This window comes from Salvelinus namaycush, chromosome 33 (assembly GCF_016432855.1).
Source record: "Salvelinus namaycush isolate Seneca chromosome 33, SaNama_1.0, whole genome shotgun sequence".
In the NCBI taxonomy this organism is placed as follows: Eukaryota; Metazoa; Chordata; class Actinopteri; order Salmoniformes; family Salmonidae; genus Salvelinus; species Salvelinus namaycush.
Genome location: NC_052339.1, coordinates 18,607,994 through 18,635,451, shown reverse-complemented (window position 1 = coordinate 18,635,451; position 27,458 = coordinate 18,607,994). Strand labels below are relative to the sequence as shown.

The following is a 27,458-nucleotide window of genomic DNA, read 5'->3' as shown; positions in this document are numbered from 1 at the left end:
AGGCCTATAGGCTAGGCTACATGGGGTGTGCGACTATGATTCGAACATAGGGGGCATCATTCACAAGTGATCATTTAGAATTCACAAGTGATAGGCTAATATTGTCACTCATCGGACTATTCTTGATTTAATCTTGTCTTTACATATACTAAATAATATGTGTGTGACATTTGTTTTGATTTAGAATGGACCATTATCATGCACCTGTATCGAAACGGCAGCAGGAAAAAATACATGTTATCTATGCACTTAAATAGCGAAAGGAGGACGCTTTTCCCCGTGGTTTATTTTCAATTTAAGCAATGTGCTTAATATTAAGAAAGTTGAGAAATAAATATAGTAGGCCTAGCTTATAGAAAGCTGATGGGATCCTCCTCTTTTTAATAGCTGTTTTCTCCCACAATTGCATAGCCTATGTTGCGTAACATGAACTGATGGGCTCTCATGAAGTGTTTGATTAGATTTTCGAATATATTTGCATTGATGTCAGAGTGATTAGAGAGACAATAGAATGCTGAGTACCAGGCAGTTAGCAAGTTTGGTAGGCTACTAATGACCATCAGCAGCATCAGAGCTTGGAGAAGCCTAATTACCGTGACTAAACAGTCACGTGGAATTTGACTGCCCTCATGAATTGTGACCGCCGGTGTGGCGGTAATATGGTCACCGCAACAGCTCTAGGCATAGGGAAATGTACCTAAAAAAAACTAGGCAGAGATCATATAGTACAAACTTACAGTACCCCCTAAACAGTAGCCTTAGTAGGCTCTGCCAAAGTGCTGGTTGACTTTGACTGTGCTGATGTAGACAACCAGATTAATAAGGAAGAACTGTCTCTGTTCCTCCAGCAGCACCACGTCCATCTGTACCTACACACAATCATATGAAATAATATAATACATAAATTATTATAATTATTATTCACTTTGGTAGAGAAACAAAAGTCAATAACTGATAATTGAATAAAGCTAAAAACACACCTTTCCCTCTGCATCCTGGTACTTGATCAGGAAGTGCTGGCCCTGGTAGTCATAGTCATAGGAGAAAGGCTCCTCATTGGCCAGCACCATGGAGACAGGCGTGCTGACACACCAGAAGGGTATCTGGGACTCATCCAGCAGAGTCAGGCTCATCATGCAGCAGTTCTACACACAGAGGAGAGAAGAGAGAAAAACACAGACAAATGCTGCTTTAGCTAAAAATAAGTGATGATGGTTTATGCCATCTGTTATTTCATTGCTATGTCAACGTTAGGTAGGCCTTATGACAGGTGGTTGCTGTAAACTAAACAAGTGAGTCAGTGTTCCTTTCCTGTACCTTCACAGTCCCCTCCAGAGCATCAGACCTCCAGGGCAGGCTGACCCTGGCAGAGAGAGGGGTCTGCCGAGATTGGTTACTCCTGATGATGGCATTCAGCTGGATGAAACCTTCATTGATCTGACCTGGATAACCACAAGGACCACATCAAGACATCGTTAAGCCACATTATCTCTGCCTGTAGGAACTAATGTGCTGAGATGCCCCCTAAACATTTTCCCTGGGATGAGATGGGAATCATGGGATGGAAACCGGGAGAGGAGTTAGCTAGTGTTAGACGCATGTCGGTGTTTGAGGCATTAATGCCCAACAGCCTAAGGTCAAGTAGCTGTGTAGAGCAACTACAAGGCAGAGGAATGAAGACTTGACTCAGTAACTCGAGCGAGGGCACACAGTACTGTAGGAAGTTTCAGTACAGACTTGATATTAAACAGTGTCACTAAGCTAAAAACAACCCAACTCTATCATTCTCCTCAGGAACCCAGGCTTCTCACCTTCTGTTTGAACGCCTGGGGAAGTTCTCCTCAGTAAGAAGCTACAAAGGGGTAGAGTACGGTGTCTAGATGGAAAATGAACGCCAGCGCTTCCGTTCAAATGCAAAATACAACACTTAAGCTCGCCAGACTTCCAATAGACGAGTCAATGAGACGAGATTTGGAAGAACGGCCACGCGAGACCATAATAACCCTAACCTGTGGACAGTGGTTAATTAACCTTTCCGGCAGAAGAGCTGAGGGAAGTGGCCGGACATGATCTCCGTCACAGTGTTGTGGAGGGTAATGTGTAGCGTGTAACCATGGAGACCGTAGTTTGGGTCCACGTCGTCAAAAAGAGGCCTGTTCTCTGGAATGGTGTATGGGCTGGGAGAAAAAGTGATAGAGAGATGAGAGACAGAGACACAGACCGAGAATTAATGTAAAACAGAGGCCTATAGGACCATTCCCACCTGTCACCAGGAGAGGGAGTTAGCACGCCATCTGCAAGTCTACAGCTCTGTCACATCAACCCACAGAACCAACTAGAGGCAGTGTGCAGTCGGCACAAATCATCTTAGACATTTCTTATTTTATTCGATCCCCATTAGCTGTTGAAGCAGCAGCTATTCTCCCTGGGTTCCACACAAAACATGACAAAATACAGACCACTAATAAAAAAGAACAGCAACAGAAATATAAAACAACATTTCAAATAATAATAATAATGGGAGTGTGTGTGTCTCTTCACAGTCCGCATTGTTCCTTGAGTTGTTATTTTATATGTTTTATTTCCAATGTATTTTATTTCTTGCCTTGAGTTACTTTGCTCTATACAGTATCGTGGGTTTCCCAGCCTCTGTTCTGACTTGGGGACTGTGAAGAGACCCCTGATTGCATGTCTTGTGGAGTATGTATGGGTTTTTGAGCTGTGTGTTAACTGACTGAACAGACAATTCGGTACATTCCTCACGTCAATACTTCTTACAAAGCAGTGATGCAGTCAATCTCTCCTCCACTCTGTGCCAGGAGAGACTGTCATGCATGTTATTGACATTGGCCCTAAGCGTACATTTGAGGGCCAGAAGAAGTGACTGATTGTGTGCCATTAGTTTACCATTGTCAACAGCTGAACTCAAATTGGTTTATAGATGTTAAATACTGAAATTAACTATTTTCTTGACTCTCAAGAGTTTGAGAGTAGAGTGCCTAGAGTACACTTGGCAATGGGAACTGCCATAATGTAAACAACAACACAAGCATTATATAGAAACTAACAGACTAATGTACTTAACAAATAAGCAGCAAAAATAATATATGAATAATGTATAACTCCGGGTTAAATAGTGGAACAAAGAATCTGACCCTTAGTCATGTTAGGGGACATTGGTCTTCAAAGACACTTTGAAACAGCCAGCGGGCCATCTGTGGGTAATAAAGCTATGGAAAAAGGTGAATACAGAGAGTTGCGGCTGGCCTGGACCCGGGTGGGGGCGGGGGAAGCCAGGTGCTGCATACCAAACAGATGAGCCCAGGAGACTCCTTTCCAACAGCCTGTGGTAGTGGAAGGTGGCCATCACAAAGGCTATGGACGACTGGCCCTGTGGTGAGAAACGGGGAATAGACGTCATCATTATTCAATCATTAAGATCAAATTAATCCCCTCCTAATTATCATCCTCTTCCTGATCATCATCATAATTATTATCATCAGGGAATAGAGAAACACCATCATTACTCAATATCTTCCTTCCCCTCCGAATTATCCTCATCATCATTGGGGAATAGACCAATACCATCATTATCACCCTCATTATCGTTCTCCTCTTCCATCATTATAAGCAACAGATCAACTCATCATCAGTACATACTGTGAATGTTGGCCTACCCTCCAGATGCCGATGACGATGCCTGGCGACAGCAGCACCAACTTGACCAGTCTGTCTCCACCAATCACCTGGCTGCTCTTAGAGATGGTGTCAATATCCAACTGAGCCATCAGAGACCTCCAGCCTGGCCTGAAGGGTGGAGGTGACAGAGGGGGGAGGGGAGAGGGCAAGAGCTCTTTTCACTCAAAGGACCAAAACCTCCTAAATATGATTTGATATTGGATGGCTATAAGGATGGGTGGTAGGAGATGGAGGGAACAAGAAAGAAATGGTGAGGAGGGAAAGAAAGCAAACTCACTTGATGGCGCTGGGACATTTGAGGGGAACTCTCTTGACACCGTGAAGCTGTACGGTAGAGAGTTGGTGGAAGGCGGGCCATGAACCGTTGGTCCAGCACAATGTCACTGACGAGTCACTGTAGTAGGTGTGGCTCTGCTCAAAAGTCCCCTCACAGACCGACCTGTCACACACTGTGATCTCCCAGGCCACACGCTGCTCTCTGAAACAGAGGACAAGAGAGGAGAACAATTTAATGAAGTGATACTGACATGGTTTTCATACATTTTAGTAGTTTTCAATAGGGTATGTAGCCAAATCAAAGTTTATTGGTCACGTGCACATCGTGCAGTGAAATGCTTACTTGCTAACCCTCCTCCTCAACAATGCAGTACAATATCAATCAAGAATCAAATAGAGAAGTCCAAACATAACAAATAATAAAAATTAGAAGGAAAAAATAAATAAAAAGTTATGAGAAATACAGTATGTACATAATAGAATATACAAAGCATGATTCAGTGTCAAGTCACTAAATCTCGAGTCCGAGTCCCTAGCATTCCAGTCCAAGTCCGAGTCCTTTATGCTCGAGTCATCAGTCCCGTGTTAGTAGTCAAAGCTACATTTTGTAACGTAGAAAGTTGGATAAATGACTGTTTTGAACAGCTAATTCAGTAGCCATCTGACATTTGCTGTTGTAGCCATAATGTTGAAAAATGCAAGGGAGAGAGACTTTCTGACAACAAAGTCACTACTGGTTGAGTCTGAGTCCAAGCCATCACTGGTCGAGTCTGAGTCGAATCACGAGTCATGAAAATCGTGACATGGATCCGAGTCAAGTCCGAATCTTGGACTCGAGTACTACAACAATGATATGATTTCTAAAATGTGTCAAATTATGATGACAATTTCTGTATACATTGTTCTGACTATGTCAGCATTACTTAATGGAAAACATATCTATCTTTCTGTAAACTGTTTGTGACTGAGCCCATACAATGTAAGCCAGATAAATTCCCATTCTACCCTCATTGTTCAATAAAGCATTTGAAGGAAGAAATCAACCAATGTGTTTTTGGCTATTGAAATCACAGCATTGACAATGACCCACTAAAACCGAAATGACTTGCAGATAGCTGAAATTAAATCGCATGTATTAGGATACATTTCTGACCCAGTTCTTTCGACAAACACAGCCCAGGGATACCCCCACATGATGATGCATCCTGTGTCTGCTGGCAGCAGCCCCATCATCCAACATAAATTAAATAACAGAATAAAACGAAGAACCCGAACAGCCAGGAAGCCCTGGGGAGCCCTGGGAGAATTCCATTGACTCTGTGTTGTTTTGTTCGTCTGACTGTTGTCATATGAAATTATCATTACCTGGGTAAATCGCAACCTCCTGCATGGCAAGAAACCACAGGTCTCCAGAGGTAGTAGTCTGGGCAGGTGGGGATGTAGGGAGGGGTGGGGGCTCAAGTCATTTATTTAAACAGAAACACAATTATTTCTCCATATGCCGCAGCCACTGCCATGGAACTCAGAGACTGAGTGCCAGCGTTGCTTCTAATCAAAGGTTTAAAAAAAAAAAACAGAGCTTAAAACAGCAGAGGAAATGCTAAGTGAGCTTTCACCCGTGTGTGTTTTTAATCGGTATTCCCCATAGCACGGATCGCAATTCAGACAGAAACTCCCTCCCTGCGCTTTAATAAGAGAGGTCATTAACAGAGGACAAAAACAAACGGAAGCGGATTGATCAAAGATTGTTCTGAAAACGTTTCTGTAGTTAGAAACAGATAAGATTAGCATTCCTACAACATTTTGTTGAAATATAATTTGATCTCTGAGAAATTAAGCTAATTGATTGCACCCAAATTGAAACAGCACCATCTAGCGGTCAAAATCTGGTAATATCAGGATGTAGGATGTGACAACTTCAATGACACATTTCTCTGAATAGAGGACTAAATAAACTGAGAATACATTACATAGGATGAAGAAACAATACGCAGAACCGCAACTCCATACTACACGTTATAGAGAACTGATACTGTATAGTTATTGTTGGGGTGGGATTGGTGTGGGGCGGGTCCCTGGGTGGCTTTTGACTATGTCTTTGGATTCTTCATGTCTTACTCATTGTTAGAAAAAAAGTTTGGTCCAAATCTGATGTTAGGTACTATATATTTATTGATTATGGCCAATCTGGATGCAATCATTTATCGTAATTTCTCAGATCAAATTATATTTCAACTAAATAATGTTGCAGGAACAATTTCAGAACAATCTGAGATGGTGGGAGTCGAAATCCTCATTCTTGTGCTTTTTGAGGTGGAACGACCAAGGCGTTTTATATTTTGGAGGCTCATATCATCTCCATTAGGGGTGTGCCGACATGGCCATAGTTATATTCGTAATTGGATCCGTAAATTGACAGTTGATAGTCAGATTGGATATGCCTAAATAGATGGTCAAAATACCGAAATAAATGTTGTCAAAATACCTATCTCCCTGCATGTTTATAGACCGAAAAACTGCAGATTAGGAGCAGCAGAGGGATGTCTATGTCCTAAACTTGCAGTGGGCAGACAAGCTTGCTGTCACTTAGTCAGCCTGTGCAGTTCACATTTTTTCCCTACCCGCTTGTTAGATATTATGCACATTGATAGCTTGGCAGGCTAGCAAACGTCCTCGCCATTTGATTTATCATAGCAGCAGGCTAACACGAGGCAGCAGCAATCTAAATGATCAGAATGAAACAAGTGAGAAGTGATCGGATTCAGGTGAAGTTATGAAGAGAAGTGAGTGAACTGAGAAATACACCTTCGCTCTATCCAATCAAAGCAGCAGGATCAATGTACAGCCCGCCCTTCTCTTTACAAACAACTCAACTGCCTAGTTTGCATATTTAGTCCACGTAGCACCTCGCACTTGATTGAAAGACGCATGCTGGCACCCAAAAATACCTTTACTCGTTTGTCTGACTATTTGGCACAACCCTAATCCCCCATGCTTTAACCTGTTGAGGACAGAGGGCGCTGTTTTCACTTTGGGGGAAAATTGTGCCCAATTTAAACGGCCTCGTACTCAATTCTTGCTCGTACAATATGCATATTATTATTACTATTGGATAGAAAACACTCTCTAGTTTCTAAAACCGTTTGAATTATATCTGTGAGTAAAACAGAACTCCTTTTGCAGCAAACTTCCTGACAGGAAGTGGAAAATCTGAAATCGATGCTCTGTTCTAGTGCCTGCCTATTAATGTCCTTGATATTTATTAGTATAGATGCACTTCATACGTCTTCCACCAGATGTCGACAGGCAATGAGAGAAGAAATGGAGTGTGTAACTTGATCTGGGGTCGAATAAAAGCTCTCGGCATGACGTGTCACCAGTTTCCTGTTTTCTGGAGAGCGCGTGAAGGGACCTGGATTTGCCTTCTGATAAGCTGTCGTTATGGACAACTAATATCTCCGGCTTTGATTTTATTTGATACATGTGACAATATCATCGTAAAGTATGTTTTTTCAATATAGTTTTATTAGATTATTGAAATTTATTCGGGACGTTAGGCGTGTTGCGTTGTGTGCCTTTGTTCAGGAAGGAGAGCTTAGCGCCACTTTGCTAGCTTTCCGTGCTAATTGACTGGAGAAGAGGACATTCTAAATCCAAACAACGATTGTTCCCGATAAAGGACCCCTTGTACAACATTCTGATGAAAGATCATCAAAAGTAGGACCCATTTTATGATGCTATTTCATATATCTGTCGAACATGTTGTACTAGTCGTTTGCGCCCAGATTTTGGGTACTCTCTCGCTATACCTAAGCTGGATGTCGTAATGAAGTTATTTTTAGAATTCTAACACGGCGATTGCATTAAGAACTAGTGTATCTATCATTTCCTATACAACATGTATTTTCTAGTAACGTTTATGAATAGTTATTTGGTCAGAATAGTTGGAGTGTCATAAAAATATCCGCACATTCTGGGGAAAAGATGCTACGTTAGCACAATGTATAACCACTGATTTCAGCTCTAAATATGCACATTTTCAAACAAAACATAAGTGTATGTATAACCTGATGTTATAGGACTGTCATCTGATGAAGGTTTATGAAGGTTAGTGAAAATTAATATATTTTGCTGGTTTATTCCCTATCGCTAACGTGCCTATTGCTATCGCTAACGTGCCTTGATGAATGAATGCGGTAGTGTGGTAGGCTATTGTAGTAAGCTAATATAATGCTATATTGTGTTTTCGCTGTAAAACACTTAAAAAATCTGAAATATTGGCTGGATTCACAAGATGTTTGTCTTTAATTTGCTGTACACCATCGATTTTTCTGAAATGTTTTATGATGAGTATTTAGGTATTTGACGTTGGTGTCTGTAATTACTCTGGCTGCTTCGGTTCTATTTCTGACGGTAGCTGTGATGGTAGCTGCAATGTAAAACTGATTTATACCTCAAATATGCACATTTTTCGAACAAAACATAGATTTATTGTATAACATGTTATAAGACTGTCATCTGATGAAGTTGTTTCTTGGTTAGTTTGGTTGGTTCTTGGTTAGTTAGGTTGGCTTTGTGCATGCTACCTGTGCTGTGAAAAATGTCTGTCCTTTTTTGTATTTGGTGGTGAGCTAACATAAATATATGTGGTGTTTTCGCTGTAAAACATTTTAAAAATCAGACATGTTGACTGGATTCACAAGATGTGTATCTTTCATTTGCTGTATTGGACTTGTTAATGTGTGAAAGTTAAATATTTCTAAAAAATATCTTTTGAATTTCGCGCTCTGCCTTTTCAGTGGAATGTGGGAGGAGTTCCGCTAGCGGAACGCCAGAGCCAGACAGGTTAACCTGAACCCCGAATAACAGGGAAGCGCTTCAAAATACACCGTTTTTAATTTGGCAGAGAGAATATGAGATTACCTTGACAGCGCTGAATGAAGCCTGGAAATGCCACGGTGTTATAGCTTTGTAAATACTAGGGATGCGCGATATAAAATCTGTGAACATATTGGAATCGGCCGATATTAGCTAAAAATGTCAACATCAGTATCGGCCCGATGTCTAGTTTAAAGCAGATGCGCAAAACCGATGTCAAAGCTGACGTGCATACCTATATACACGTAGGTACATTACGAAATAACTGCATGTAAAATTTTGCGCTACACGTGCAACACAGCATTCCTAACCTAGCCCACAATGTCTGCTGTGTGGATCGAGCAGTCATCAAGTTGAGCAGTTATTTGATAGAGTAAAAAAAATTCAGCGAGACAACTCATTGCCCTTGACAATCAGACGTTCTCTGTCGTGGGAGATGTTGGCTTTCGCCGACTGGCCGAGCACCGGTACACATGTTGCCCTATGTTGTCAAATAACACAGTTCTATTATATAATGTTGTGTGTCATGAATTTGCACGTGCAAGCCAAGCGCCACCACTACTGTCAGTAGCACTGTCAAAGCCGTACAAAAAAAGTCTGCAAACAAGCAAACACTGGCCACGAACAATGTGTTTACAATACCGCATTGGTAATAAAGCATTATTTGTTCGACTGCAACTTCTGGGGTAGCTAGCTTTAGCTTGGTACCTAGCTAGCACCAATACAACCAGCTTGAAAACAATGACCAGTAGAAACTGCAGTCATTTTCAGTATTCTTAGCCATGATTTAGGAATCCTTGTAAGTATTAGCTAGGTAGCCACTTGTTGTTCACCTATTGAAATTGAACTTCAGTTCATGAAAATAAATAGCTAGCCAGCTACTTAACCCTGTTGCCCAATGCTAATGTTATAAGCAGCCAGCTAGCTTCATCTGGCTAGTGATGCTCGACAAGACCGGGTTATGTGTTGTGAAGCTAGCCAAGGTTTGCCTTCAAAATAAAAGTACCTCTGTGAAAGAGATGCAGAAGGTTACATTTGGTGGAATCATGCTATATTTAGACTAGATAATGTTAAACAAGGTTGGAATGTGAAGCAATGAAATGGGGTAACAGTCTACTCAATACCCACAATATTGTTTTCCAACGTCTTCCTCAGAGTTAACAGACTCCAAAACAACCACGCAGTATTGCTTTTCCTCGGGAATAGTGTTCAATACACATAGGTTGACAATAAATGCGTCTAAATTCACAGTTGTTTCAGAGTCCCGCTAAGAGCTACGAGGCTAATGTTCTCTGGGTGTCACGGAGTAGACTGATACCCCATGTCATTGATCCACAATCCATAGGTGAAATAGTGAAATAAGTATGCCCCCAATGCAATTCTAAAGTATAATACATCCAGTGTGATTTCAACTGATTTTTGTCAAATTAACAAAATGTCTTTTGTTGATTTTATATAACATTCCAACCTCGTTAGCATGATCTATTCAATTATGGCATAATTCGACTATTTGTATTCATTTGGGTCACTGTCAATAACACACTTTTATTTTGAAGGCTAACCGCAAAGTCCATTATTGTGGCTAATCCTTATTGTGGCTAGCTTCACATAGATGGGTCTGACCACCATTAATAAAATAAGAACTGTCTTATAAATTAGGGTTATTTTAGATGAAGACACCTAGCTATATAATTAGCTAGCTAACTATAGCTACTGAAACAGATTGTTGTTTTGCTATGTTTTGGGGGAAGAACATTCTTTGCATCCATGAGCTAGCTAGCTTTTTTTTTTTTTTTAATGACCAGCACTGTAGGTGCGTGAATCAACTTTACCAGCATCATAGCATATGTATCGATGAATCGTTGTGACATATGAAATACGAGTGATAATGTAATAACTACGTAAAACATTTATGAACGCGTTAAAATATTATGTGAAGTGCAGTCATATTCAGGTCTTGATTGGTCAACAAGCTTATTTAAATAGCAGACCCAAACGGCATTCCATAGTATGAGAAACGACTGAACAAATGAACAACGAAACAGCACAGCAAGTAAGTGAAAGAAATAGGTTTTGATTATGTTTTACTGGTAATGTGGACATACGTAAATACCAACAAAATAACTTTTTGGTCAGTGTGGTGTGTGTGTGTAACCTTTATTTAACTAGGCAAGTCAGTTAAGAACAAATTCTTATTTACAATGACGGCCTACACAGGCCAAACCCAGGCGACGCTGGACCAATTGTGCATCGCCCTATTCACGGCCGGATGTGATACAGCCTGGATTCGAACCAGGGACTGTAGTGACGCCTCTTGCACTGAGATGCAGTGCCTTTGACCGCTGCGTCCATGTTTGTGTTTTAACTATTTAACTGTACTAGAATGCTTAAAAGGCCGCTAAAATGTTGTTGTTTTTTGGCAAGGAAAATATCGGATATCTGTATTGGCCAAAAATGTCATATCGGTGCAGGCATAGAAAATAGTAGCCAAATAACTGGTTGATGTGTAATAAGTTCTTAAAGGCCCAGTGCAGTCAAAAATGTGATTTTTCTTTGTGTTTTATACATATTTCCATACTTTGAGGTTGAATAATCCTGTGAAGTTGTGAAAATTATGATAATGCCCCTATTTTGTAAGAGCTGTTTAAAAAGACTGCCTGAAATTGCAGCCTGTTTTGGAGGGATGGAGTTTTGGCATGCCTGGTGATGCAGTAAATTAGTTAATACCAATAAGAAAGACAATTCCAAACCGCTCTGCCAATAACAGCTAGTTTTCAATTTTCCCCTCCTCACTCAAAACACTCCCAGACAGTCCTAGCAAAATGTTTGCTTGAGAAATCACTCTTTGCTAAGCCTAAGCAAAGCCTAAGCAAATGTTTTTTTAAAGCAATCACAGTAAGGTACCGTTAAACTTCCCTTAAAGCCTTGGCGTTTATTTGCTTAAATCACTCTACACAAGAGGCGATTAATAGAGACAGGCTTCTATTTTCTTAAATCACACAGCTTTTGCTCATTTGCATAGTTAAAGCTGCAATATGTAACTTTTTGGGTGACCTGACCAAATTCACATAGATCTATAACACATTTCTCATTGAAAGAAAGTATTTTGTTTGCTTCTATGTTTAAGTTTAGTTTTACTTTCGATTTTGTACACCAGCTTCAAACAGCTGAAAATACAATATATTTGGTTATGGAAAATATATTTCAGTGGTTTAGATGGTACAATGATTCTACACTATACTTCCTTGTTTTGTCACAAACAGAAATTAGGCAAACTATTCGATTTTTTTGCAACCAGGAAATAGCGGTGCGATTTCTGCATAGTGCATCTTTAATTGTTTAATTCCAGCATTCACTTCCAGCATTTTAATACATTTCTTAATTTCCTGCACTAATGTGTTATCATTTACACACTGTAACCACATTTACAACCACAGTTACATATCGTAGAAAAACAAATCCAGAAAGATGTGATTGAAATGCAGACAGATAATTTGATAACTTGACATGGTGGGATCTTTTTGTGTCTGTACAATTAATAATGTCACCAAATGAAGGTGGAAAAACCTTTATGCGCAAATATTGATATAACAGCCATCATATTGAAGTAAACTTGGAGTCACGCGACGATATGGTGTGTGGTCTTCCCATTACAACTCAGGAAACCATGCAGTATATTAGGCTACAGATTAAATAAGTGATGAACTTCACAGGGTGGTGAAAGTGCAAGGTGATGAGCTTGATGCTCCTTTCCAATAAATATTGAGGGTCTTATTCTGGTGACATGATGATCGATGCTTGACTACCGTTTGACAAATACAAATATTCTCCCTCTTATCCATAATAATAATAATCTCATCATGTAGACTGTATCTGCGAGCTGTTGGCTAGAGCGCACGTAAGACTAGAGTAGGCACATTTGCGACAAACCTATCGGTAGAGATGAAAATGCGATGGAAACACATTGAACTTTAGAATTTTATTCAGTCCATGAAAATGAAAAAGTACATTGTGGGTGCACTAGGACATCACACACTGATTTTTACCCACAACCTGAAACACACCACTGGTGCGAAAATGCGCATATTTTCTTTATGTGGATTTTAGGATATTTGCATGAAAATCTGTCACCAATTGGATGGAAACCTAGCTTGTGTGACATTTATTTTGTCTTAATATTCCTCTATTTCGGGAAAACCTTTCCTTGACAGGATAATTATTTTCCTCTTTCACTGTGCATTTCACTACACCCGCAATAACATCTGCTAAACATGTGTATGTGACAACAACAAAAAAGATTTACTTTCGCCACTAGAGGGCAATCAGCTAATGTCTGGGGGTGTGTACCACAATCTATGGTCTGTACTCCCGAAGTAGACTCTTTTTGTGCTTGATAGTTAGCTAGGAGTTCTCAGCTGTTAGCAGCCAATGGCTGGAAACTACAAGTGTAATGGCTGGTACAATGCAATGGCACTTACAAATGTAGATCCTTCAAAACACCCCCAAACAGGGAAACAGATCCCAATCAAAGGTGTTATCACATGCTCCACTAAGGCAGTTATTTATCTTATAAAAATTATGTGGGCGAGCGCAAATTATAAGTACGAATCATTAGGTGCAAAACTCGATTTACCCAGTTGCGGCCCACTTTTTGGAAGCAAACCACTGATTTCGTCCCTACGTTATATCGGCATCGAACATGTCACCCTCCCTAGGAGGGGGTGACCTCGACAATTTATTGCTAAACGAGAGGCTGTCTGGATCTTTAATTTAAAGACCCTTGCTCCCTTCGGTCTCAACGTAGACTTTGATCTGAAGCCATTCATTGTAAAAGTTTGTAGGCCTATGTAGCCAAATTGTATCTATGATCGTATGCTATCCATTCATGTTTTTTGTATGTTATTTTTATATCTGAGAATTAACCAATGATATCAGGCCACACCTGGCCATGATTACAGACACGTGTCCTTTGACACTATATAAACTAGTGACCCGCAGTGTTTGTCATTATACCCTGATGAAGACGTTGGATATTAGGTTAGTGTGCGGCTCTCCATTTCTTTTTCAAGCAGCCAAATGGTTAGCAGCTTCATACTGGCGATAAAAATGGATGATTGCCTTAATTAGTCATTACTGAATTATTTAATGTAACAAATAAAAACATTAAACCTTGTAAACAGTTCATGGTAATTCAATGGTAACCTCGTAAACAATTAATTTAGACCCAGGCGTGTATTTGCTAAAGCGTGCTGTTGGCCAGCTATTAAAAGGGACAGGTGGCTATTTGAAACTGTGATTAAAACAAGTTTTACAGTACTTCAATCGTTAGCCAGAAATTATTTGATATTGAGATAAAAACGGCTGCATTGGACCTTTAACAAAGGTATTGCATAGCCCAAACATGACATATTGTAACAAGGCATTCTGGCCCGTGAGTTTCAAATAGTATGTTCTGACAATACTTGTATTGGAGTCTGTTTGTTTCTGTACCTACAGTGTAGCCTCAGCTACAGAGCCAGTACAGAATCTAACCTGAGGACTCTCTCTGTGTGGCTGGGAAGGCCTGTGAAGGGATTGATGGTTCTCAGCTCCTTCAACCACTTGGTGTGGTTGTAGCCAGCTACGGTCCTAAAGTACAGCCTTCTCCAGTAGCCCTCTGGTCTCTCCTGAACTTTCATCACACTCAGCTTCTCCACAACCTGATTGGAGGAGCAGACACATGATAATACATTTGGTTCATAATGCTATATTAGTACATACAAGCATACAGTATTCACTTACATACTAAATCATGAACCATTCACATACTCAATACATTGAAGAAAATAAAAAACTGCTGTATTATGTATATACACTGTGTGTACAAAACATTAGGAACACCTGCTCTTTCCATGACAGACTAGGGTTGCACATTTTGGGGAATATTCTGAGGTGGAAACTTTCCGTGGGAATTAACAGGAATATATGGGAATTAATGGGAATATACGCAAATTAATATTAATACCATTTAAATGTAGATGGTTTTTGCATTGGATATATTTACCGTATCAGAAACATAAACCTTTTACCTTATCACAAGTAGACGTCATAGCAAATGATTAAATCCTTCCAAATGGAAAATAAAATAAAAAATGTAGTTACGAATTGAACTTTAATTAAATGAGTTGACTCTTCACATGGGAGGATTTCACTGAACAACAAAATAAAAGGCAATATTGAATGATCCCCAATGATCCATCGCATCTCCCAAAAACATTTTCAACATACATCTGTAAAATGATAATCTAGAAACTAAGAGTTGGTTGTCTTCCTCTCAGGCTTCCATGTCTTCTCCCTGAACTTCCTCAATGTCCACCTCTTGAACATCAGACTCTGAGGCCTCGTCTTCACTGTGACTTTCCAATCTTGTTGAGGATGGCTCGTTGTCAGGCTCAAAAAAACTCAAATTTGCCCGGACGGCCACCAATTTTTCAACCCTTGTATTGGTCAGCTTGTTGCGTGTTCCCAAACAAGGACCAGTTGCAGTCTGAGGCAGCTGATGCTGGTGGGATTTGGAGGATGATGATGGAGGCAACAGAGGAATAAGTCTTAGATCCACAAAGTCCCTTCCACCAGGTGGCTGATGAGATATGTTGGCACAACTGCCATATTGCATCTCCATCCCAAAGCCCTTGCTTGGAAGTGTACTTCGCCAGACTGTCAAGAACCTTGCCCTCATCCAGGCCAAGGTGGCGAGACACGGTAGTGATGACACCATAGGCCTTGTTGATCTCTGCACCTGACAGGATGCTCTTGCCAGCATACTTGGGGTTCAACATGTACGCTGCGGCGTATATGGGCTTCAGGCAGAAGTCTTCACGCTTTTTGATGCATTTCAGAACTGCAGTTTCCTCTGCTTGGAGCACTAGTGAAGTGGTCAGGGCAGGACCGATTTCTTCTCTTACATATGCAAGCGGAGTCTGAACATCAGACAGGATGGCATTGTCTCCCTTAATCCGTGCAATGGCTACTGCTATAGGTTTCAGGAGTTTCAGACTGCTTACCACTCTCTCCCAAAATACATCATCCAGGAGGATCCTCTTGATGGGGCTGTCCATATCGGCAGACTGATATGGCCATTTCTTTGAGAGACTCCTTCCCCTTCAGGAGACTCAAACATGATGACAACACCACCCCAACAGGTGTTGCTGGGTAGCTTCAATGTGGTGCTCTTATTCTTCTCACTTTGCTTGGTGAGGTAGATTGCTGCTATAACTTGACCCTTCACATACCTAAGCATTTCCTTGGCTCTTTTGTAGAGTGTATCCATTGTTTTCAGTGCCATAATGTCCTTGAGGAGCAGATTCAATGCATGAGTAGCACAGCCAATGGGTGTGATGTGAGGGTAGGACTCCTCCACTTTAGACCAAGCAGCCTTCATGTTCGTAGCATTGTCTGTCACCAGTGCAAATACCTTCTGTGGTCCAAGGTCATTGATGACTGCCTTCAGCTCATCTGCAATGTAGAGGCCGGTGTGTCTGTTGTCCCTTGTATCTGCTCTTGTAGAATACTGGTTGAGGGGTGGAGATGATGATTATTCTTTACCCACGAACATTCGACCACCCATCAGAGATGATTGCAACAGTCTGCTTTCTCTATGATTTGCTTGACCTTCACTTGAACTCTGCATCCAGCAAATGAGTAGATAAAGCATGACTGGTTGGAGGGGTGTATGCTGGGCGAAGAGAATTCAGAAATCTCTTCCAATGCACATTGCCTGTGAGCATCAGAGGTGAACCAGTTGCATACACAGCTCGAGCAAGACATTCATCAGTATTTCTCTATGTTCCTCCATTGAGTCAAAAGAACGTCTGAGGACCATGAGCTATTGCTATCAATAAGGTGTCTGAGTCATCATTTTCCCCTCGAATAGAAGTAGAGGGACTTTTGTCAGAAGTTGATTGTGAGCGCAGGGCAAACATTATGCACTTGGCCAGATGATTCTGCATCTTTGTTGCATTCTTCACATATGATTTGGCACAGTATTTACAAATGTACACAGCTTTTCCTTCTACATTAGCTGCAGTGAATAGTGCCCTTAGCATTTTCCTGTAAAGATTAGAAAAACATGAGAAAAAAATAAAATAATACAATTCCATGTACAGGTAAATAATTAAGCAGTTAGACTAAACAACTCCTTTGTAAGATACATGTTTTAAATTGAAACATGTATGAAAACAGATGAATTAAGACTCCTAAGTTAGCATGCTCAAGCAAGCTAAAACCCACATGTTAGCAAAAACTAACTAGCAGAAATTGTTAATGATTTTTTAAATTAATGATTTAAAACACACTTTGCTGTCGGCTACTATTTACCAGTTCACAAAAAATCATGTATGTCATATAAAATATATTCACCCCACCCAGTATTGTAATCAAAACTTAGCAAAAAGCATGTAGTCCAATGGCTCAGACAGTGTAGTAGTGTGGACTCAATAACATCTCATTAGTGTGCAAGATCTTGAGAATCATCTGTACATGTGATGGAAGAATGCACTGTGCATGCAGAATTCCAATTCAATTCCATTGAATTTGGGATAGTTTAACCAAAATATGCCACAAGACCTAGAATTGCCTTATGTGTATCCCACAAAAAAGGTTCACTGTTATATGCTAACTAATATCAACAATTCCACAACAAAACCTAATCAAACAAATTCCACAACAAAACCTAATACACACAATCGAGTAAAGGAATGTGATAAGAATATATGGATGAGCAGTGAGAGGCTAAGATTCTTTTAATTTGTACATTTATTTAACCAGGTAGACAAGTTGAGAACAAGTTCTCATTTACAACTGCGACCTGGCCAAGATAAAGAAAAGCAGTTCAACACATATAACAACACAGAGTTACACATGGAGTAAAACTAAAATACAGTCAATAATACAGTAGAAAAATAAGTCTATATACAATGTGAGCACGAGGTGAGATAAGGGAGGTAAAGGCAATAAACAGGCCATGGTGGCGAAGTAAATACAATATAGCAATTAAAACACTGGAATGGTAGATTTGACAGTAGATGAGTGTGCAAAGTATAAATAGTGGGGTGCAAAGGAGCAAAATAAATAAATAAATCAATAAATACAGTACGGGAAGAAGTAGTTGTTTGGGCTATTTAAATATGGGCTATGTACAGGTGCAGTGATCTGTGAACTGCTCTGACAGCTGGTGCTTAAAGTTAGTGAGGGAGATAAGTGTTTTCAGTTTGAGATTTTGTAGTTCGTTCCAGTCATTGGCAGCAGAGAACTGGAAGGAGAGGCGGCCAAAGGAGGAATTGGCTTTGGGGGTGACAAGTGAGATATACCTGCTGGAGCTCGTGCTACGGGTGGGTGCTGCTATGGTGACCAGCGAGCAGAGATAAGGCGGGACTTTACCTAGCAGGGTCTTGTAGATGACCTGGAGCCAGTGGGTTTGGCGACGAGTATGAAGCGAGGGCCAGCCAACGAGAGCGTACAGGTTGCAGTGGTGGGTAGTATATGGGGCTTTGGTGACAAAACGGATGGCACTGTGATAGACTGCATCCAATTTGTTGAGTAGGGTATTGGAGGCTATTTTGTAAATGACATCGCCAAAGTCGAGGATCGGTAAGATGGTCAGTTTTACGAGGGTATGTTTGGCAGCATGAGTGAAGGATGCTTTGTTGCGAAATAGGAAGCCAATTCTAGATTTAACTTTGGATTGGAGATGTTTTATGTGAGTCTGGAAGGAGAGTTTACAGTCTAACCAGACACCTAGGTATTTGTAGTTGTCCACATATTCTAAGTCAGAACCGTCCAGAGTAGTGATGCTGGACGGGCGGGCAGGTGCAGGCAGCGATCGGTTGAAGAGCATGCATGTAGTTTTACTTGTATTTAAGAGCAATTGGAGGCCACGGAAGGAGAGTTGTATGGCATTGAAGCTCGCCTGGAGGGTTGTTAACAGTGTCCAAAGAAGGGCCAGAAGTATACAGAATGGTGTCGTCTGCGTAGAGGTGGATCAGAGACTCACCAGCAGCAAGAACGACATCATTGATGTATACAGAGAAGAGAGTCGGTCCAAGAATTGAACCCTGTGGCACCCCCATAGAGACTGCCAGAGGCCCGGACAACAGACCCTCCGATTTGACACACTGAACTCTATCAGAGAAGTAGTTGGTGAACCAGGCGAGGCAATCATTTGAGAAACCAAGGCTGTCGAGTCTGCTGATGAGGATGTGGTGATTGACAGAGTCGAAAGCCTTGGCCAGGTCAATGAATACGGCTGCACAGTATTGTTTCTTATCGATGGCGGTTAAGATATCGTTTAGAACCTTGAGCGTGGCTGAGGTGCACCCATGACCAGCTCTGAAACCAGATTGCATAGCGGAGAAAGTACGGTGGGATTCGGTGGGGTCGGTGATCTGTTTGTTAACTTGGCTTTCGAAGACCTTAAAAAGGCAGGGTAGGATAGATATAGGTCTGTAGCAGTTTGGATCAAGAGTGTCTCCCCCTTTGAAGAGGGGGATGACCGCAGCTGCTTTCCAATCTTTGGGAATCTCAGACGACACGAAAGAGAGGTTGAACAGGCTAGTAATAGGGGTTGCAACAATTTCGGCAGATAATTTTAGAAAGAAAGGGTCCAGATTTTGCAGCTCTTTCAGAACATCAGCTGACTGGATTTGGGAGAAGGAGAAATGGGGACGGCTTGGGCGAGTTGCTGTGGGGGGTGCAGTGCTGTTGACCGGGATAGGGGTGGCCAGGTGAAAAGCATGGCCAGTCATAGAATGGCCAGTCATAGAAAATGCTTATTGAAATTCTCAATTATAGTGGATTTATCATTTCCTATCCTCAGTGCAGTGGACAGCTGGGAGGAGGTGCTCTTATTCTCCATGGACTTTACAATGTCCAGAACTTTTTTGAGTTTGTGTTGCAGGAAGCAAATTTCTTCTTGAAAAAGCTAGCCTTGGCTTTTGTAACTGCCTGTGTATATTGGTTTCTAACTTCCCTAAAAAGTTGCATTTCACGGGGGCTGTTCGATGCTCATGCAGAACGCCACAGGATGTTTTTGAGTTGGTTAAGGGCAGTCAGGTCTGGAGAGAACCAAGGGCTATATCTGTTCCTGGTTCTAAATTTATTGAATGGGGCATGCTTATTTAAGATGGTGAGGAAGGCATTTAAAAAAAATAACCAGGCATCCTCTACTGACGGGATGAAGTCGATATCCTTCCAGGATACCCGGGCCAGGTCTATTAGAAAGGCCTGCTCGCTGAAGTGTTTCAGGGAGCGTTTTGATAGTGATGAGTGGAGGTCGTTTGACCGCTGACCCATTACGGATGCAGGCAATGAGGCAGTGATCGCTGAGATCTTGGTTGAAAACAGCAGAGGTGTATTTAGAGTAGAGGTCGACCGATTATGATTTTTCAACGCCGATACCAATACCGATTATTGGAGGACCAAAAAAGGCCGATACCGATTAATCGGCCGATTTATTTTTATTACTGAATGAACACTTATTTTAACTTAATATAATACATCAATAAAATCAATTTAGCCTCAAATAAATAATGAAACATGTTCAATTTGGTTTAAATAATGCAAAAACAAAGTGTTGGAGAAGAAAGTAAAAGTGCAATATGTGCCATGTAAGAAAGCTAACGTTTAAGTTCCTTGCTCAGAACATGAGAACATATGAAAGCTGGTGGTTCCTTTTAACATGAGTCTTCAATATTCCCAGGTAAGAAGTTTTAGGTTGTAGTTATTATAGAAATTATAGGACTATTTCTCTCTATACGATTTGTATTTCATATATCTTTGACTATTGGATGTTCTTATAGGCACTTTAGTATTGCCAGTGTAACAGTATAGCTTCCATCCCTCTCCTCTCCGCTACCTGGGCTCGAACCAGGAACACATCGACAACAGCCACCCTCGAAGCAGCGTTACCCATGCAGAGCAAGGGGAACAACTACTCCAAGTCTCAGAGCGAGTGACGTTTGAAACGCTATTAGCGCGCACCCCGCTAACTAGCTAGCCATTTCACATCGGTTACACCAGCCTAATCTCGGGAGTTGATAGGCTTGAAGTCATAAACAGCGCAATGCTTGAAGCATTACGAAGAGCTGCTGGCAAAACGCACGAAAGTGCTGTTTGAATGAATGCTTACGAGCCTGCTGGTGCCTACCATCGCTCAGTCAGACTGCTCTATCAAATCATAGATTTAATTATAACATAATAACACACAGAAATACGAGCCTTAGGTCATTAATATGGTCGAATCCCGAAACTATCATCTCGAAAACAAAATGTTTATTCTTTCAGTGAAATACGGAACCGTTCCGTATTTTATCTAACGGGTGGCATCCATAAGTCTAAATATTCCTGTTACATTGCACAATCTTCAATGTTATGTCATAATTACATAAAATTCTGGCAAATTAGTTCGCAATGAGCCAGGCGGCCCAAACTGTTGCATATACCCTGACTCTGCGTGCAATGAACGCAAGAGAAGTGACACAATTTCACCTGGTTAATATTGCCTGCTAACCTGGATTTCTTTTAGCTAAATATGCAGGTTTAAAAATATATACTTCTGTGTATTGATTTTAAGAAAGGCATTGATGTTTATGGTTAGGTACACGTTGAAGCAACGACAGTCCTTTTTCGCGAATGCGCACTGCATCGATTATATGCAACGCAGGACACGCTAGATAAACTAGTAATATCATCAACCATGTGTAGTTATAACTAGTGATTATGATTGATTGATTGTTTTTTATAAGATAAGTTTAATGCTAGCTAGCAACTTATCTTGGCTTCTTACTGCATTCGTAACAGGCGGGCTCCTCGTGAGGCAGGTGGTTAGAGCGTTGCACTAGTTAACCGTAAGGTTGCAAGATTGAATCCCTGAGCTGACAAGGTAAAAATCTGTCGTTCTGCCCCTGAACAAGGCAGTTAACCCACCGTTCCTAGGCCGTCATTGAAAATAAGAATGTGTTCTTAACTGACTTGTCTAGTTAAATAAAGGTGTAAAAATAAAAATAAATAAAAAAATCGGCAAAATCGTCATCCAAAATTACAGCTGGGGACAGAGGGTGGTCTATAGCAGGCGGCAACGGTGAGAGACTTGTTTTTAGAGAGGTGGATTTTTAAAAGTAGAAATTCAAATTGTTTGGGTACAGACCTGGCGCAGTGGTCTAGGGCACTGCATCGCAGTGCTAGCTGCGCCACCAGAGTCTCTGGGTTCGCGCCCAGGCTGGGCTGGGTTCGCGCCCAGGCTCTGTCGCAGCCGGCCGCAACCGGGAGGTCCGTGGGGCGACGCACAATTGGCATAGCATCGTCCGGGTTAGGGAGGGTTTGGCCGGTAGGGATATCCTTGTCTCAGTATGTAAAATGTAATAAAATGTATGCACTCTACTGTAAGTCGCTCTGGATAAGAGCATCTGCTAAATGACTAAAATGTAAATGTAAAATGTAGGACAGAACTCTGCAGGAGATTGCAACACCGCCCCCTTTGGCCGTTCTATCTTGTCTGAAAATGTTGTAGTTAGGGATGGAGATTTCAGAGTTATTGGTGGTCTTCCTAAGCCAGGATTCAGACACGGCTAAGACATTCGGGTTGGCAGAGTGTGCTAAAGCAGTGAATAAAACAAACTTAGGGAGGAGGCTTCTAATGTTAACATGCATGAAACCAAGGCTTTTACAGTTACAGAAGTCATCAAAAGAGAGCGCCTGGGAATAGGAGTGGAGCTAAGCACTGCAGGGCCTGGATTCACCTCTACATCGCCAGAGGAACAGAGGAGTAGAATAAGGGTACGGCTAAAAGCCATGAGAATTGGACGTCTAGGACATCCGGAACAAAGAGTAAAAGGAGCAGGTTTCTGGGGGCGATAAAATAGATTCAAGGTATAGTGTACAGACAAAGGTATGGTAGGATGTGAATACAGTGGAGGTAAACCTAGGCATTGAGTGATGATGAAAGAGATATTGTCTCTAGAAACATCATTGAAACCAGGTGATGTCATCGCATGTGTGGGTGGTGGAACTGAAGGGTTGGATAAGGTATAATGAGCAGGGCTAGAGGCTCTACAGTAAAATAAGCCAATAAACACTAACCAGAACAGCAATGGACAAGGCATATTGACATTAAGGAGAGGCATGCTTAGCCGAGTGATCATAAGGGTCCAGTGAGTAGTGAGATTGGTTGGGGTCACGGCGATTCAGACAGCTAGGCGAGCCATGGGTAGCAAGCTAGCAGAAGATGGAGGTCTGTTTTTAGCCAACCTGTGCGTTTCCGTCGGTAGATTAGTGGGTTCCGTGTGGTAGAGGGAACCAATCCAATTGTCAAAATAGTTATAGTTATAGTGGCCCAAGAAGATTGTTCGATAGACCTGTTCAGATAGCAGCCGATATGCTCAAGACAGCTAACGATTAGCGGGCCGCAGTTAGCAGATGGGCGTTCAGGTTACGTCGCGATGGAGGGGCCAGTTGAATAACTCCCTCGGGCAGATAACGTCGGTATTCCAGTCGTGAAGGCCCGGTGGGGCTCCGCATCGGCAGTAAAACGGGTCCGGATAGGTGATTGTAGCCCAGGAGTGGCTGATGGAACTCTTCAGCTGGCTAGCTCCGGGATAATTGGTGTTTGCTCCAGAATTGACGTTAGCCAATAGTCACTCGGATAGCGGCTAGTTAGCTGCGAGATCCAGATGTAAATGTCCAGAGCTTGCGGTAGAAATCCGGGGATATGGAGAGAAAATAGGTCCGGTATGCTCTGGTCTGAGTCGCGTTGTACAAAACTGGCGATAGCTTTCCGAGCTAAAGGATAGCTGATGACCGCTAGCCGTGGTTAGCTGAATACTAACGTTAACTAGTGAGCTGGCTAACTTCTGGCTAGCTTCTGTTGTGGATTTCGGATACGAGGTGAATAATACTTTTGGGGAAAAAACAGATCTGCACCACATTTGGTGAAGTGGGTTGCAGGAGAGTGTTTTGAAGTTGAGTTTTTAGAAAAAATATATACAAAAAGACACAAAACATATATACACGGGATAAGACAAGGACAAAGGACGTCTGACCGCTACGCCATCTTGGAAACCTGTGGCATTGAATGGCATTGAAGCTCGCCTGGAGGGTAGTTAACAGTGTCCAAAGAAGGGCCAGAAGTATACAGAATGGTGTCGTTTGCGTAGAGGTGGATCAGAGACTCACCAGCAGCAAGAGCGACAGCAAGATGCAATAGATAGTGTAGGATACAGTATACAGTATATACATATGAGATGAGTAATGTGAGATATGTAAACATTCTTAAAGTGGCTAGTGTTCCATTTATTAAAGTGGCCAATGATATCAAGTGTGTAGGCAGGCAGCCGCCTCCCTGTGCTAGTGATGGCTGTTTAACAGTCTAATGGCCTTGAGATATAAGCTGTTTTTCAATCTCTCGGTCCCAGCTTTGATGCACCTGTACTGACCTCGCCTTCTGGATGGAAGCGGGGTGAACAGGCAGTGGCTCGGGTGGTTATTGTCCTTGATGATATTTTTTGGCTTCCCGTGATCGGGTGTTGTAGGTGTCCTGTGGAGGGCAGGTAGTTTCCAGGTGAAAGCAGGTAGAATCAAGGTGAAAGCTATGATCCCTTATTGATATCACTTGTTAAATCCACTTCAAATCAGTGTAGATGAAGGGGAGGAGACAGGTTAAAGAAATTGTTTTAAGTCTTGAGACAATTGAGACATGGATTGTGTATGTGTGCCATTCAGAGGGTGAATGGGCAAGACAAAATATTTGAACAAGGTATGGTGGTAGCTGATAGGCGCACCGGATTGATTGTGTCAAGAACTGGCGCACCGGATTGAGTGTGTCAAGAAGTGCCATGCTGCTGGGTTTTTCACACTCAACAGTTTCCCGTGTGTATCAAGAATGGTCCACCACCCAAAGGACATCCAGCCAACTTGACACTACTGTGGGAAGCATTGGAGTCAACATGGGCCAGCACCCTTGTAGAACGCTTTCGACACCTTGTAGAGTCCATGCCCCTACGAATTGGGCTGGTCTGAAGGCAAAGGGGGGTGCAACTCAATGTTAGGAAGGTGTTCCTAATGTTTTGTACACTCAGTGTAGATTGGGTATGTAAATATTTCATGTTGTAAAGTAAAATAGTAGTGTGTAATATGTATGCTGTGCATGTTTGTATCTGCTTCTTGTATTTGAATTCACACTGCTTTGCAAGCTTGCCCTCCACTTTGTCCCTAGTGGGATAATTAAAAGTGTTATTCAATTGAAATTATACTGAACCTCGTCCATGCGCTTGGCCTTCAAGTTCTTACTCTCCCCATATTTTGCAGAATACATTTTACGCCACATTGCACTGCAAGACAATTAGACAACATATTCAGCTATTATGTGATTGAATAGGGTCGCTAGATAGTGGAGAAGAGTCCTACTGCCTACGGATATAAAGTATCCTTACTTGTTTTTGGCCAGCTTATATAATAGCTTGTTGACATAGCCAATGCAGTAGAGAGAAGAGGCATCCAGGTTCCACAGGATCTTCATTAGGATCTCAGGTGGCAGTCTAATAAAACACAAATTACAATAAGGCTGGGTCAAAAAAAGGCATGAACTGGGTACTTGCTAGCTGTCTCCTGCCTAATAAATATACTTTTATACCAATACTTGATATAGTCTAAAACAGCAATGCAAAATTGTCAAAGTTTTCCATACAACCCAGAATATTTAATAACATTACATTTGAACTTACTCTACCGGTTTGTCCTGAAATTTGAGACAAAATATCCACAGGAAATTATTGTTCACCCAACATTTAGAGCGCCGGTACTGCCGTTTAAATTTATATCACCTGGCACATGGTCAAAACCATGTAAACACATGCAGACTTCGGTTACATGCATGCGTCGCCTGTACTTCCGTCTTGTGCATGCACCTTTGGTCACCAGCAAACAAATCTTGATTATCACACACAGAGAGATGCGTTTTCATGTCGTGTTAATAACACTTTCCTGTGGATATTTTGTCTAGAATTTCGATCAAAACCACAGACAATCGGCAGAGTAGGTTCAAATGAAGTTTACTCAACATTCTGACTTGTAAAGGGACTGTTTGGATTTTTTTAACGGAAATGTGAGTCAAACATAATTTGAATGCATCACCACGTTTCATACCTAGCTGTCTCCAAGTCCACACAGCCAAACACGTTGTACTCAGGATACTTACAGCTAACACATTAATACAAACACACAGACTGGATAGATTTGTCAACTGTTTATGAACATCAATTTGAAGAATTAAATAAAATAAAGTTATTCTAATTTCAATTCTAACCGTGGGACTTGGAGACAGAAGCAACTCTGTCCTTTCTCTCTGCAGATTACAGAACAGGATATGGATCATAGGAAACAGGTGGAGGTGCATTCTTGTCATACATGCAACCAATCAGAGCATGCAAACAATTAATTCAAATGGATCAAAGCTCACACTTCCAAATCACATGATGATTACCATAATGCACGAGGCACCTACACTCTGTTACACATTAATTAAGTGTCGAAATAGTTAGCTAGCTACTGTAACAAATGACGGAGAAGATGGCGGGAAGAGGATGTGGAACTTGAATCGGATAGCGGTGGAAGTGAGGAAGAAAGGACTTTTGTACAAAAGAATGGTAAAAGAAGCTAAACTGAAGGGGGAAAACAAACTAGTGTTGATAATACCCCATCATATATCTGGTACGACTACTTTTTCTGGGAGTATTGGTGCCAAACTTGGTGAATCCGTTGAAAATATGAAAGCTTTGGGTAAAGTAAAGTTGGTGAAGATCAAAAAAAAAATAATTTTTTTTTGTTGGGTCTCAGGCCAGTTTATGATTATGCTATGCATGTTTTGAGCTACAGAAAAGGGCACCTGTCAAGGAAGTAATTTCTGGAGTCTCGAAAGAAAATTGACATTGATGTACTGAAGAATATTCCTGGAGTGGTCAATGAACGTAGGATGAATTGTTTGGTTAACGGCAGGAAAGAGAAGAGTTCATCTGTTCTTGTGTTTTTGATGTGGAGTCCCACCTGACCCCAGTGAACTATGTCCTATCCAGTCAGAGCTTTTATATCCAGGTCTTTGCAATGTCATCGTTTAAAAATGTTTGGACATGTAGAAAGTGTCTCCAGAAAGAAGAAGACCGAGATGTGAGAAAGATCACTTTGAAGGGGTTTCCGAATGTGTAGCAAAAGAGAATGGTCAAGGAGCAAGGTGTTGTAACTGTAGTGGAGAACATGAGGCGACATTCTTGGAATACCTGAATAGGGTGAAAGAGACTGAGGTTGCCAAACTCAGGGCAGTTGAGTCTCCTATGCAGAGGCGGTCAAAAGGGTAGAAAGAATGAATATCTCTGAAGGTCTGGTGGTAGTGAATAACGAGCAAGAACCAAAAATTCTTCATGTGAAGAAAGTGGACTGTGTCTCTTTTATAGTGATGAATCAATTGCAGCTGAAATATTTCTGGATTAAAAGATGTCACATCTGAGGAAAGGATGGTCATGGCTCACATCAACACCATTATCCCAGAAACCCTAGACCCACTACACATTCCATACCGCCCAAAC

General features: G+C 41.4%; 1 protein-coding gene across 1 annotated transcript; it reads right to left on the bottom strand.

Moving 5' to 3' along the window:
* Positions 1-758: 758 nt before the first annotated feature.
* On the bottom strand, positions 759-27,412 carry fbxo15 (F-box protein 15). The gene is made up of 11 exons (XM_038972673.1): positions 27,402-27,412; positions 25,314-25,418; positions 25,139-25,211; positions 14,386-14,552; positions 3,977-4,177; positions 3,678-3,807; positions 3,309-3,391; positions 2,032-2,177; positions 1,318-1,442; positions 981-1,145; positions 759-869 (listed from the first exon to the last, which is right to left on the bottom strand). Exons 1-11 carry the CDS (start codon positions 27,410-27,412, stop codon positions 759-761), a joined length of 1,317 nt encoding a protein of 438 aa, XP_038828601.1.
* Between the last annotated feature and the right edge of the window lie 46 nt (positions 27,413-27,458).

Coding starts and splice junctions, on each gene's coding strand:
- fbxo15 (XM_038972673.1), bottom strand. Junction 4,178..14,385: donor CACACAGAGAGAGTCCTCAG/GTTAGATTCTGT, acceptor CCTCTGTTTCAG/AGAGCAGCGTGTGGCCTGGG. Junction 3,808..3,976: donor AAATGTCCCAGCGCCATCAA/GTGAGTTTGCTT, acceptor TCCACCCTTCAG/GCCAGGCTGGAGGTCTCTGA.